This window comes from Dendropsophus ebraccatus, chromosome 14 (genome assembly GCF_027789765.1).
Source record: "Dendropsophus ebraccatus isolate aDenEbr1 chromosome 14, aDenEbr1.pat, whole genome shotgun sequence".
Taxonomy (NCBI): Eukaryota; Metazoa; Chordata; class Amphibia; order Anura; family Hylidae; genus Dendropsophus; species Dendropsophus ebraccatus.
The window spans coordinates 36,077,700-36,093,362 of NC_091467.1; the positions used below are offsets into that span (position 1 = coordinate 36,077,700).

At 42.2% G+C, this 15,663-nt stretch overlaps 1 protein-coding gene across 1 annotated transcript in view; it reads left to right on the plus strand.

The window, feature by feature from the left end:
- Window positions 1-442: 442 nt before the first annotated feature.
- Window positions 443-15,663, plus strand: part of LOC138771631 (adenosine deaminase) — a 39,832-nt gene continuing 24,611 nt past the window's right edge. The window contains exons 1-3 of the mRNA XM_069951471.1: window positions 443-521; window positions 13,930-13,991; window positions 15,423-15,545. Coding sequence (XP_069807572.1) covers window positions 486-521; window positions 13,930-13,991; window positions 15,423-15,545 — 221 coding nt within the window. The 5' untranslated portion in view covers window positions 443-485. The remainder of the gene's footprint in view (window positions 522-13,929; window positions 13,992-15,422; window positions 15,546-15,663) is intronic.

The window sequence follows — 15,663 nt, forward strand, 5'->3', positions numbered from 1 at the left end:
AATACTGCAATAGAGCAGTGACAGGCTGGGGACACATGTAATAACATCACTGTATAATGCTGCAGTAGAGCAGTGACAGGCTGCTGACACGTGTAATATAATCACTGTATAACGCTGCAGTAGAGCAGTGACAGGCTGGGGACACATGTAATAACATCACTGTATAATGCTGCAGTAGAGCAGTGACAGGCTGGGGACACATGTAATGCCATCACTGTATAACACTGTGGCTCAGGCACTAAGACTATAAATACTGAGCAGTGCTCACATTGATCCCTGTAGGTTACTGCACTGAGCTCATTATCTCTGTCCAGGATGGGCTGTGTTATATGGAGTCCATGCTCCATAGGCCCAGCACTAGGGGGGGGGGGGGGGCATGTCTAGCAATGCCTACAATGGGCTGGGCCAGCACAGAGGAGGGAGAGCTGGAGAAACCTGACAGTATTATCAGTCAGGCAGCACAAAGGGAAAAGTCTGCTAGCAGCATGGAAGGCAAGGCTTACTACATGAATAAACCCAAGGTAAATGCATTGCTACGCTGTATCTGCTTACATAGGTCTGCGGCAGGAGACCCTGATACGGGCTCATAATACAAAGCGGGTGTCATTGCAGTGTGATACAGAGGTATGAATGAGAAAGGCATTATCCCTGATAAGAGTGCATGCTCTGTATTACTACCTTCATGAGAGCCCATAAAGACATTGGTGCTGAAATACCACCACTCACTATGTATTACTATGATATGACTAGGATCCTTTCAAACTGAAACCTTTGCAAAGTTATAGCAAGTTAAAGCATAACCCTTTAACCATTACATTATTCGCTTAGCTCTTTGATGTATTGTGATCTAACCCTGTGGTTTTAAATAGGACTGCTGCAGTGTCTGAAAGGGGTTATCTATTAGCAGACCCTTTTCATTCCCCCTCTATGGCTGCACCAAAACGGATAGGTGGAAGGGTCCCGATCTTGACCCCACTCTCTGTTCTGCAAGATCAGCAACATCCATTGAAATGGATGGATACAGGCAACGGTTCATGCTGCCCTGAGTTTTTACATTCTTTGCCTTGGGTTTCCTCCAGTTACATCTAATATTCTCATCCATTTATTGGCTTTCTATGAAACTGACCCTGCAGTGTGCGGGATAGAGAGATTATACCGGGAGGGATTACAGTTTGTGTACAGAGCTGTGCAATTTGTTGGCGTTATTCAAGCAACAGAATAAGAATTGCTATCGGAGGTGGTGATCCCCAGGATCGGCATTAGTTTACTGTCATTTTAGTAAAGTATTAAGTTTGTTAAATGAGAACCACAGAAAAAGAAACTTCTCATACGTGTGATGTTCTTTAGTGGAGTTTGGCTGGAAAAGGGTTAAAGTTACATTATAATGAATAAATACGTAGTATATAATGTAACATTTGGCTTGGTGGTTAGTTTTATTGCAGTTAACTGTATATTGACAGAAGGGGTGATGTTATAAGAAATCCTAGGAGGGGGATAAATTAGAATATATATCTATAAACTGATCAGATATAATATTTGTAACTATTAATGTAGTGTAGGTTCCCCCTGCCACCCAAGAGCTATGAACCATAGAGACATGGACTCTATGAAACTCCTGAAGGTGTCCTCCTAGCACCAGTCCCACTGATGCTTAGTCAGATTGACATCTGGTGAATTTGATCTCTATGTCAGGTACAGCGTCTGCAGTATGGCCAGGGTATTATCCGCTGCAGTTGTCCCGCTGCCATGATGGGAGATGTGGTGTGGACAATGGTTAGGTAGGTGGTACATGTTACAGTAACATCCACATGATACCAGGAAACAAGGTTTCTAGCAGAACATTGCCCATCACACTGCCCCATTTATTTTGTCTTCTTCCCATAGTGCATTCTGGTGCTATCTCTTCCCCAGGTAGGTGACGCACATGTACATGATGGAGAACGTGGTCAATCGCACCAGATACCTTCTTCCCATGCTTGGCTCCCATGCTTCAGTTCTGATGCCCATTGTTGACACTTTTGGGGTATACAGGGGTCACATGGACCTGCGGGCCACATACACAGCAAGCTGCCATGTTCTGTGTGATCTGACTCCTTTCTATCATAGACAGCAAGATGCTTTTTAGCAGTGTGCTCTACAGCAGCTCTTCTGTGGAACTGGACCAGATGGATTATCCTTCACCCACCAACACACATCAGTGAGCCTTGGGCTCCCATAACCCTATTGGCGATCACCACTTGTCAAAGTCGTTTACATCCTTAAACTTGTTAAAGAGGTTGGCGACTTTATATTAAAATAGTTCAGTGTATAGTATTAGTTAGTGTACTCACAGCACTTACTGACAGCAGCTCCCTGTGTACCCCATAGAGATAAACTCAGACTCCCCTGCTCCAGGCTGTGCTGCCCTGCTCTGTGGTGATTCTGTCCATAAGATGGCCAACATAGAGGAGCATGTGACCATGCCCCGCCCCAGGTGTTCATGGTCTCATGCTCCTCCATGTCGGCCGTCTTATGGACAGACTTACTTCAGAGCAGGAAAGCCTGGAGGATGGGAGTCTGGTTTTAGTTCTGAGGTACACAGGGAGCTGCTGTCAGTAAGTGCAGTAAGTTCACTTACTAAGGCCATGTTCACACAACGTATGCGTTGTATAAATCACGGCCGGTGTTGCAATTTGCAACAATGGCCATGATTTATACAACACATACAGTACGTTGTATGGGAATGAATGGCATCCCGGTTGGAGTGTATACACGTAGTATACGCTCCGGCCAGGATTCCTTCCGGCCCCACGACAATTGAATAGCGTCCACAGAAGACATGTCAGTTCACACAATGGAATTGGGGTGTGCCCGCATCTGCATTCACCAGAAGTGAAGATCATCCGGCCAGTACTGCAGTACTGGCTAGGATGATCTTCAGTAACACCAGAGGTTCTGTCACCCGGCACAGAATGGCCGGTGTTATACTTAGTGTGATCATGGCCTAATACTGTACACTGAGCTGTTTTACTATAAAGTGGCCAACCCCTTTAACTTGTTCACTTTCAAGACCTGACCGGTTACTTGCTGCCTAATATATCCCACCCAGGAAGCACTGCCACCAGACCAGATGGTTTTAATGTTATGGCTGCTGCCGTATATATAAAGACATGTGACTTGCCTGGAATCTATCCCATGTATTATCTGACCAGGAAATGACTGCCAGCAGAACTATCTACAATTATACTCATTTTGTGGATTCTTGCGGATATCTGAATTAGCTTTTTCAGGAAGCGATTAAGTAAATCTGAAGAAGTAATTTAAAGCAACAAAACAACATGGCAAAAATATAAGATTCCTCAGCTATTAATACTGAAAGTGTTGCCCATAGCAACCCATCACAACTTGGCTTATATCTGTGGTGGAAATATAAGCTGCTCTGTGATTGGTTGCTGTAGGTAAGAAGGCCTGCGGAGGTGAGATTTTAGTCACAGCTCTGCTTTTATTTTACCAGATCAATATGGGGAATGAAAGCTGAGTTATGATTATAAGTATTATAGGTTGGGTCAAATAAGACATTAGCTCTAACAACCTTTATAATGTATTGATTGTCTAAAGTTGCATAATAATTCAATGAACGTTCCAGACAATGCTTGTGTGTTCAGTGCAGGGCCTAAGGGGGCGGAGCATGACACAGGGATTCAGAGCCATATTGGAGAGTCAATTATTTTGGCTTGCTCCACCCCCTTAGTTCCCGCACTGGAAATGGCATAGTTTATGATACCAGCAGTTGGGACCTTTTAGTTTTTGCAATTTTTCTCCACAGATTTTACCAATTGTTGCTGGGAGAAGTGCTTGGCTGTGCGCTTCACTCCCCAGCTCACTGCAATCTCCGTCTAGTTGCAGGAGCCAGCCCCATAGACTTATAATGCAGTATGTCTCCTCGTGGATGGGGAATGCAGCAAGCTGGGGAGTGAAGTGCACACCCTGCTATATCTTACCATCTGTAGGGTCTGATCACCTAGACATGGACAAATTAATAGAAGAGGAAATTAAGCTGCTACCGACATGGCTGAGACCACTGATCTCTACTAGACAACAAGTGATAACCAAAATTTTTGCATCCTAACAGGCTTTACTAGTCACCGATCCTGTCCATTGTTGCCAGGTCATCCTTCCCTGTTTAAAGAAAAATGGATGTAGGTAGGAAGAGAATTAAAGGGCTATCTAGGTGCCTATTCAGGACTATGCTTTGGTGGCATAATAAAAATATTTTTTTTTCTTTGTCTAAAAAAAATGGGCACTGATATCAGCATCAGAGTTCAATGGGATCTGTGGACTTTATTGGATTTCTTACCACAGCTAATCAGAATTTAGTAGGACTGGTGGTGCCTATTCATTCTCACCACAAGCTCTATTCATCATAGCAGCTGGGGAGGAGAGAAAGATGGAGGTAAGGATTCAGCGCTGATCTCCTGGCATTTCTTTTAGTTTTGGTGGGGGCCCAGGATGAGGTAGTGGGGATTTACTTCTTCAGTTTTGGAGTTTCTGAATGCAGTCTAGTGATGTCTCCAACTCCATTTTACCTTCAAGCTCCAGTCTTGGGTATGTTTTAAGGCTATGACCACACTTTGTAAGATAAAAGCATGAAAAGGTACATGTACATTATATATATATATATATATATATATATATATATATATATATATATATATATATATATATCTCTATATCTATATCTATATCTTTAATTGTTTTAGGCTATGTTCCCACTACAGGATTTTATCAGGAAAAGGTAGCTGTCTATTAACAATGACAACCTCAAATAACGATAAGGATCATTATTTTGCAAAAAAATATGAAATATGAAATTTAAAAAAAAATTAAAAAGCATCTTGTTCTCCTAGTGAAAATGTAGCCTAAGAGTGCAATACAATATGCTCAGAAGACACAAAAAAAACTCACATTCAATTTCTTTTTATGCTTGTAAAATAAAGTTATGTGAACCGTAGACGTTCACAGACATAAAAGTGTATTGGGTATATGGATATTTTATACTTCAAAATATACCTACAGCTGCACCTTGTGGACAGTACCTTGGATTTTTTTTTTTTACGTGTTTTTTTTTTTTTTACCATTTTTTTACCATTTTTACCATTTTTTTACCATTAGGAGCACTGCCAACCCCAATAGCGCTATTTTGTTCTACCCACCAGAAGCCACCCTGATGACTTGTGGTTCAGGCAGCTTGAGAGTGATGAGAGTAAGGGTGCGTTTACACAGAAAGATTTATCTGACAGATTTTGGAAGCCAAAGCTAGGAATGGATTTGAAAAGAGGATAGATCCCAGTCTTTCCTTTCTGACCTGATCCCTGTTTATAGTCTGTTCCTGGTTTTGGCTTCAAAGATCTGTCAGATAAATCTGCCTGTGTAAACGCACCATTATACACTGCGATAGAGAGCAGAACTGGAGCAGTTCTCTTGTAGACATAGTGGGGGAAGTTTATGAAGATTGGCCGTTCATATATCAGTCTGAAACTAAGTTTATTCAAGTAAAATATCAAAAATGTATGAAAAAATGCACAGGAAATTAAGTCTATATCTGCTGAGTAGTCAGAAATGTACTTAAAACGGTAAACACATCGACTCCTGGTAAAACCTACCCACTTTTCTCACTATTTAATCTTCTAACACATCTTCAGGTCTTACGTCTTGTGCATTTGTAAAAGATGCTTTGCAAGCAAGTCAGAACATATCATGGTGTATGGGATATCCCATCTTTAACTTGTACTATCTTCCTTTCCTATGGTCCTGTATTTAACTGCAAAAAGTTCCTTTATAACAAGTGTTAGGAGAAATAAGCAGAGGTTGATGCCTACAAGGAGTAAGGGTGACAGCTGTAATGGTGATGACGAAGCATAATAATATGAAACATGGGGGGGGGGTTCTTACTTTTTAAAAATTGTGCTTCCTTTACATTGTCGAGTGATATGTGCGTTACCTCCAAATCATTGTAATGTTGTGTCTATCATCACTGCAGGAACCTGTATGGTGAGACCTCGTGTTATTGTGCTCACCTGCCAAATGACTCTGTACTTACCACAAGAACAAACAGCAAGTGTTTATATCAAGGCACTTGTTAAAGGTATACTATGACTCTCTCTTATGTTATACTGCAGAGTCTGGGGGAACACAGTTGCTCTTTGTACACACCTGTCACTTTTTTGTTATATATGTGTAGACCTTAGCTAGATAGTAACTTCAGTCAGGCCTGATAAAAGTCTGAAGAGGCTCCAGGTAAACATGTGGAGGCCTACTTTACACTTCCAGTCTTTCAAAAAGTTAAAGAAATACTATCTACAAGCTGCTGATCATGCTTCCTTTAAGTGTCCCTGTCAAAAGTCTGAGTCTGGTTGCTTGGAACCCCACTCCTGCATGCCACAACCTCAAGTTGCAGGAGACATGCTCCATTATAAGTCTATGGGCCTGGGTCTTGCAACTGGACATAGATTGCAGCAAGCCGGGGATTGAACAGCACAGCTACACACTTCTCCAAACTCATTCTAATGATTATGGGGGGTGTGAAGACCCTTACAGATCAGGCCATGATAGAAGTATCTGGGAGTTTGGTATACCTAGGTTTCCCCACCCAAATCTACAGCATTTCACAATTAAAACTTAGTTGCTAGTAATGAGGAAAACTGTCTGGATTTCATGGTGTTCTTGGTTCAGAGAGTAGAACACTTCTGAAAGTCTCCCTTTAAATAAACCCACCATATAGTGCCAAGTAAAATCACCATAAAACTACCATAGGAAGCCAAATAGCTGTATCATATGTTGAACATTCATAGCTAAAATATGCCCAAATTATTAATAATAATGATCTTTATATAGTGGCTACATGTGCCCTAGCGATTTATAATTCCAAGGGTACATAAAAGCACAAAATCAGGCATGACAAAGCAACAAGCTACTTATGCCACAACTAATCTGGATTAGCATCAGAGCATTGGGAAGCTTCCTTGGGCACCATGAGCTGCAACATTGAAGTCTCCAGGATGAAACAATGACACTTTTGCGAACTGATTGGTTTCTTCAGGTTATTCATAAAGAGTGTCTGCGGGCAGCTAAGAAGGTCCCCCATAGGTGCATACGTATTTAGGAACCAGCATTGGACTTGGTTTGGCAGTCAATGGTGGTGTCCAGCCTGCTTCCTTGTAGCTGTTGAGAAATTACCCATTATGCCTTCCTATCCAAGCATGATGATCATGATTGTAATTTTGCCACAGCTATAGGGCTTCAAGTTGGACCCAGTCTTCTTATAAGGGGTCTGACAAATTCTGTTTTAATAGAGCTGCATGGAAACAGTACGAACCTTTGCCTGGGATTATTTTTCCATATGGCTTATATTATAAATGGAAGCTCCTGCTCCAACATACGAGGTGTGGGGAGCTGCCTCAAATATTTGTAAGATTTTTCCAGAAGTTACTGTCTATGAATCTTTAATTCACAATTGGGGTTGCAGCCGCAATGCAGAGTACTAACCACATCACTGCCTGATATAATGGCTTCTCGCACCTGAGACCAGACATGACAGTATGTCGGAACCAGGTTGATGGAGTGAGTACTAACCACTATATGATCACATTATACCTCTGCTCCGTACAAGGCTTTTTTAGGGCTAGAGGTGGCAGAATGATTGTGTAGTGTATATGCCCAGCATAAGAGTAAATCGGACATGTCATAACCAGTATTAGAAGTTGAGCGCTGCAGCCATAATGCAGAGTACTAACCACTATGTGATCACATCATGTACCACTGCTCAGAACAATGGCCTCTTACCCCTATGGTCAGAGATGACAACATGTCACTGTGTAGCCTAGGGTTTCTTTAATTTTTCAGTATATTCCATTGTGGCTATGTTCCTTAGTGAACCGAATACACACCCTTAGTTGTGTGCTTTTTCTGTTACTAGAGCATAATGTACCCTTATTACCTAAAATCTACGAGCAGTTCACAGGAAGAGAGATTTGTCAGAAGCCGAAAATTACAGGAAACTATTTCCAGAAGTAGGTGACAACAATGATTAATGCTTCTATAAACTTATGTGGTGATGTGATTAATATCCTGCATGTAAATACATAATGATAGTGATATTATCCTTGTAATTATAGTCTGTAGTGTGTGTATCTTTTCAGTAGACAATTACAAATTTATTGTAGTCTTCTGGGGTTGAGAAACTTGCTGGATACATCTCACTCAAGTGAATAGCTACTGTAGGACATTCCACTTACATATATCGTAGAGCAGTATCTAGAGCGTAGAACTACAAATCCCAGCAACTGGGAAGAGCAACTACAGCTCTAGAAACCCATCCCCCCCCTCCCAATGTGTACCCTTCTGCAATGTTTTCTCGCAGCTATCACCTGGGGACGGAGGTCTTATATGCAGTCACCAAGCTATCTGCAGGAAACCGCAGGAGCTCCTATGGGAAAACATAGTTGCTCCACCACAGTGGGAGTGACACTTTGTCAAGGCTCTTTATAGGGGTCCCAGATGGGGGATCACATTCAATGACATTGATTTTCCCTAATTAGACAGATATACATTCCCTCTTAGCAAATTATTAATCTATTATATCCACGATATGCTGAGCATTCATATGTTAAGTTTACTACTTTTGCAATCTTTTTCTCTGCAAGATAGTCTGTTAAAGTCATCATAAAGTTGTTCTCTAAACATGTCCTGAAAGTGATGATCAAGGACAATGTTATCTCATGTGATTGAAAAATGTTTCCTATTTCTCATCTTGCTGTGGTTGGAGCGCTGTTTCGTCAGCAGGTTGTTGTGATGGCAACATTTGAAGTTGGCGAAAGCAGAGGAAGGTGTCCCTTAGCTCAGTAGGGCTGGCTGGGTACTTCAGTGACATGCTATGCTGTAGGTCTTAACCTCATATTAATAAATGAATGGACATCCTGAATGTCCTGGGACTGATCACGAGGGTCACCAGGGTCTTAAAGCGACTCCTTACCATTACCATTCACCATTAGGAATGCCTCTGGCAGGATTATTCTAACCATCACCTGTCTGAACACAGCACATGTGCTGGATTGTTAAGGCACATGTGCAGTGTTCAGACAAGTGATGAATAGGAGAAATCCTTCTAGGGGCATTCCTTATGATGAGGAAGATGGGGAGGAGGGATGGTGAAGGGATTGTTTTTTAGGATAAAAATTGTATCACCTAACAGACCACAGGACAGATTTTGGATTTAACTCAGCTATTTGAAGGTACAAGTGGTTGGGGCGGGGTGGAGATTGTGGATACAGTGTCACTATAAAACACTCACCACTGACACCATTGTCTATAAAGGAAGACCTGTATCCACCACTAGTGATTATAGGACCACAAAGCTAATAATACGCATGCATAACACCACTGGTGAAAATCTACATATGGTATCCGCCAACACTAGATAACCAGGGACGTGACTGGACACCATTGAGTCACCTATCACTAGTCGATGGTCATGGCACCTCAGGGTTATTAATAACACAAAACCAGTTAGTTGGAAGCAGTCAGTACTTTACCAGAACCTCTATCATCAAGAGCCAGGACACCCAATGTTTCAATGGCAATCCCTGTGTGTATATGCTGTCATAAGGGATGTATGTGGAAAACATAAAATTTTTTTTTGTATCTGTGGTGTATGTTTACTAGCTTTAGCTCCTAACAATTACAAGGCAGGAGGTTGAAGGAGAGATTTCATTTCATTAAAGGTCATGCTTGTGTATGGGGGTCTGAGCCTCCAAAGTGCGGCTATGTGTTTTTTGTTTGTTTATGCTCTCGGATGAAGACACGCTTAGAGGAACAAAGACAGTAGGTGATATTTGCTTAGCTGGGCTGTTTCTGAACATGCTGACCCTAACGTGCATGACAAGATAAAGCCTTCAGTTTTCCCTTTTACTCATAAAGCACTTTTGCCTTTCTGGCTTGATTCCCATGTAAGAGCCTCTCAGTCCAAATGCCATCTCCCACAATGCTGCACCTGGAACAATGCAGGGGACCAAATTATGTTTAGAAGGCTGATTTTAAAGTGAAAGTCTTTTTTTATCTGTTCTGCAAAATTGAGTGAGGAGAGATGCTGCACATACTAGTTGGTCAGGATGCCAAGGCAACTGTATGGAGCCCAGAGAGTTTTATGCACAAGCCCTGTTCTAACTAATGGGACTCTTTGGGCATTGGTATGGTTGCCTCGATAGCCCAATCACTGAACTTGTGCCATAGTGGACACAGTAAACTTACGGTTTAGATGGTCAGTAATACCGATTAGATGCTGTTTTTTAACATGTCCAATCCTTTTGTTTTTGGGGGACATAGGACGCCGCCAAAGACATCTGGCAGTGGTCTGGCCTCGCTCTCCCCAGTAAGAATACATACATGTTAAGCCAAGCCCAGCATGCATATGGGAAATCTAGCTGGCTCCAGGTTTTTGCGGGCCCTTGGGCGAGAGCCTCCGGGGGCCCCTCATCCATCCACTATCCACAATCACTTCAGACACCACTAACATACACAAACATACATTATTGATACATACACTAAATGACTGACTGACACAAACTGACTGATTGACATGGACACACAGCACTTACAGATCAGTCTTCTCCCTCATCCTCCCTGTCAGGCCGCTCTCCACACTGTAAGGTTTAGGACCTGTGGGTCATGTGATGAGGTCCTTCACCCTTTTCCCTCTCTCTGTGCAGGTCCTGCTCCCTCTCCTTTGGCGTCTGATGTTCAGCCCACTCACTCTGCACTAGAGTGAGCAGGCTGAACATTAGAACACCGGGCCCCTCTCCCTCTCTGTGCCCCTAAAGGTGCTGTGGGCCCCGGCACTTGCCTAGGTAAGCCCTGTGCTAATGCCGGCCCTGACTGTCAACCAGACGTTGTTTTGGCTAATAGCTCTCTCTTCCGATGTCCCAATATACATGAATGTTCCGCGTTTCAATCACTTGATAAAGATGCCTTCCATGACAGGATGGTTCCAAGGAAAACAAGTATTGCTGTTATTACACACCGCATTAGCTCAAAGCCTTGTGATTCCTAGAAAATCAGGGGGGAGTAATAGGCACTAGACCCACACCACCACACCCATCTATTAGTTGTGTATTGTATTGCACATTTGCTCCATTTATATAAATTTGCATCTTTCAGAGGTATGGCAGGGTTCCAAAGACCTCTATGGGTTCTATATTATGGCTCTGTACTATTCAAACATTGTCCTGAACCATACTATGGCCGCGTGCACGAGGCCTTATTCTGAGGTTATAATGGTAACTACAGAGCAGGGTTAACTGTGTCTCAGCTCTTTCTGTAGAAGGCCCTGCACACACCACCCATAGGTCAAGTGTATCCCTTACCTAATATAACTTTGCAATTTGATGGAAAATGTCCAAGAAGGTGACCAGGATCTATGACTGAGCATGACATAAGAATTCCCTATGTGACCCTCTGTTACCACCGGTGTGAGTAGTAAATGCATTTCAAGTAATTGATTGAATAGTTTTCACTTCCCATTTTGACTAATATCTTGAAAATGTTACTATCTGCTTCTTGGCCAGAGATCACAGACAGGATGTTTCTAAAAATATAGGAACGGATCCCCTGTCAATCGACTTCCAAGATTTGGTATCATTGACAGGGTCATGTTTATTCTGCTTATATTCCAGGTACAGTGCCACTCCTGTCTACAGACTCTAGTCATTTTTTGGCAAACCCATGTATTGGCACTTTTATACATGTAGGCCTCTTTTATTCTTATTGTCGACATTGTTATTGCTATGTCATTATTTTATTACCTGTACACAGGATAGGTGTGGCCAGTGCTCCATCCATTCTCTGTACTGCCGCCAAACATTTCTTAGCAAGTGCAAATGTTTTTATTATACTTTTTGTCTATGTTGGTTCAACTCTTGGTTTTAGTAAGAAATGCCAACCAAAATAAGACCCAAAATACTGTATGTGCACAGAACCTACAATGCATGCCCTATTCCCCTTCTTCAGACTCTGGGTATGTAGTTGTCGATCTCCCATATACTGAGAGTGAATGAAAATGGCAATGTTAAGGAGTATGGTGCCCTCTTTATTCTGGTGTTCCCTGGGGCCATAGGACACCACGCCCCCAGATTTTCATTTATTTATTATCATTTACCCTTTGGTCATGATCGATACATAATCTTCTATCAATCTTTTCAACAGGCAGTAATGTGTTTTTGAATGTCACGGGGATCATAGTCCACTGCAGTAGGAGGCTGTCTCAGCAAAACCAGGCAGGTTCCTTATGGAACATTTAGTGATTAGATATTAATGACCAATGTTACCTAATGTAATGATCTGATTTCTCATCAGTTGCATGAATAGTTCAAAGAATCGTGTTCATCTGTAGCTACATACATGGGTGGTGCCACCATTATCCAGGGCAGGAGGGCTCACTCTTTTTCCATAATTCATAGGAAAGATAGCTGGCACAACACTAGGGGTGGCTCTATTCCCTTAAAATTGCTGGGTATGTGGTCATGGAGAGCCCTGTCCATGTCCACCAACCATCCATAGTGACATGAGAACCTGAGTACAGAACATCACAGAATCCTTAGCATCTAAAAAGGCTATGTCTTTGGTGGAGCCACCTGCAAACCCAATAATTTAGCCAGTTTTCCCTTCTTCAGGAACCTGTTTCCCCTCACATGAAGGTAGACCCACTACTAAGGACCTCAGCACCAAAGTGATCTATAAAAATAATAATAATTGTATATGGTAAATTCGGAAATAACACCGCCTGGTTGTTTACAAGCTCTAGGGATACATTTTTTTTGCTTTAGAGGAAGCCAGCTGTGTCTGTTACTGAAAAAAACAATTTGACCTCAGGGTATGCAACAAAGCTCATAATGGAAAGTTAGGGGTCCCAATGGACTGAATAGTCTTTTTCCTCTTTGGGAGATGTCAGTGTAATTATTATGGCAGAGCTGTATTCCCTACTGAGAAGGTGGACCCAGAGCCAGAACACAGAATTTGGCAGTCAGTGGCCTGAACAGCTGCATTTATATAAATCTTATAGGCAATAAATCTTTGTGAAGCAAATCGGAAAAAATGTTGTTCCACCAAAATTTCCAAAAATGTGTCATTTGTGTTGAATGGATGACTGAGGTGATATTTTGTTCCTGGAAGTCGTCCATCACCAGATTGGTAGAGCTGGATGATGACTCAATATTACTAAGTAAATAATTGATTTGGTGGCTCATATCTGGCCTTGGTATTGGTGACCACTCCCCCTAATGTCCTGTTTTCCATTTGGCTCTTCAGTCTGTCACTGCCTCCATTTATCTACTTTAAATATCATCCTTTTCTTCTTTTCCCTTTAAAGTCTTTCATATATAATTATATATAAAAAGTAACATATAATTTAACACCCTTTGGTATAAATAACATAGCAAAATACAAAAACTAACAAGGGAATTGACGTCATGGTGTGTTTATCTTCTTCACATGTTGTGGCATGAATTGTCTATTCATACTGTGTGAGCCCAGTGATAAGGTCCCTGCTGATCTAGGCAAAAACAAAAGGGCGTCAACTTAGAGAAATCTCACTACCAATATACATTCTCTATGTATGGGAGGGGCATTTACATTCCAACAGGAAACTTCTTCAAATATTTTTAGTCCAGCATCTTATAGTTCCCCAGTAATTGGGTACCATTATAAGCAGTTCTAAACCTAAAGGGTATCAGTCATTGAAGGTCTCTAGTGTCTAAACTCCAATCCTAGAGTGTTCTTAGAAGGTCATATACCCAAAATTAGCGGCTTACATTGAACAGCAAACCTGACGGTATTTTGTCTTGATTATAGAATTTGTGTTCAGGAAGTGCTTGATTTTGACTTCTATTTTTCTCCCCTTAGGTCGAGCTTCACGTTCACCTAGATGGAAGCTTCAAACCAGAGACAATCATCCATTTTGCAAAGTAACTAACAACCATATGTTCCTTTTGTAAAATGTTTATTAAAAACTAAAAAAAAATTAACAATGGAAAAAGAAGCTGTTGATATAAGTTTACTTATACAAAGAAATAATATACAGGTTGAAAGAAATAAAAGAAATAAAACAGGTTGAAAATGGGAACGCATATGTCACCTCCTAACTCAAGTCACTAAAATGGCATAGAAATGCCTACTTTTGCTTGTCATTTATGGGCAGTCCTATAAAAGAAAATAGACTTTAGACAGAGACAGGCATGACACAGTATTAGTCCAGCTGTGACCAGTTACTATGCATACACTAGCCAGTATCTAGCAAGCAGTAAGGCCGGGTCTACAATTGTAAGGTGGTCTGGCATCCTTCTTTTACGGAAACCGACGCCACAAAAATGCATCAGTTGTCATTAGTTGTCCTATTGGGTCATATGGCAGAACGCTGAAAAATACATTCTGCTGTATGAGCTGTCCAGCAATCTGGCGGTACAATTAAATCGGCGGATGCGTTGAAATGTTCCATTCAAATGAATGAGATCAGTTCAAAGATTTATTTCCCTCCGGAGCTTTGCTACTGCACCAGAGAGAAACGCCTTACAGGTAAAGGTAGGAGAGCTGTCAGTGTCTGTGGCAGTGCAGTGTCTGTATACACAACACCAGGGCTGTCAGTGTACATAGAGGAGACTGCCACAGTATATACAGGCTCTGTATATACCGTGGCAGTGCAGCAGGTCTATATACAACACCAGGACCAGCACAGTGTAAATGAAGGAGACTGCCACATTATATACAGATTCTGTATATACTGTGGCAGTGCAGCAGGTCTATATACAGCACCAGCGCTAGCTCAGTGTATAAAGACACTGCACTACCACAGTACATACTGACTCATTATATACTAGGGTAGTTTCCTTCATGATTACTGCTGGGCCTGGTGGTTTTCATAGACCTTCGTCAGGTATACCTTGAATACCCTACAGGTTGGCAGCTGCTGATAGGGGTGCCAGCAGCCTGGAGAGCCTGCATCCCGACAGCAATGTCCCTGGCTATGGGAAGAGAGGCAGGAGCGAAGGCAGATGTTGGAGGCAGAATTCAGGAAGGGTGACAGGGAGTGGCAGGTGTGGCTGCGGCAGAGCAGGGTGGGTGACGGCTGGGCGGGTTGCAGCAGCATGTTGTCCTCCTGCAGGGCCCCGTAGCCGACGTGGGTCGGCACCTCCTCAGGGTCCTGCATGTCTTGAGTGGTGGCAGAGTAACCCCCTGCAGGGAAGAGCTGCAGCTCTGGGCCCGCACTCACTGGATGTGTGCATCACCTACTGCAAGCTGGAGGTTAAATTCCCAGCCCTACTGTGATCTTATAGTTGTCCATTTGACTTATGTATTTTTTTTATTATATTTCTCCTAATCTACAATTTTTCTCCATCCAGGAGACGGCAGATCAAGATTCCCGCAGACACTCCGGAAGAACTCCTTAAAATCATATCATACGATGAACCTCTCAGCCTTACAGAATTTCTCGCCAAATTCAATTATTACATGCCTGCCATAGCGTGAGTCACCCACCCGCTCCATCATTACAAATTCTCATTTCTCTTTCAGTCGAGCCCCATGTGAAACCATTTATAACCAGATGTTCCCAGATCCCAGGTCTACGAAGAGCACATGTCC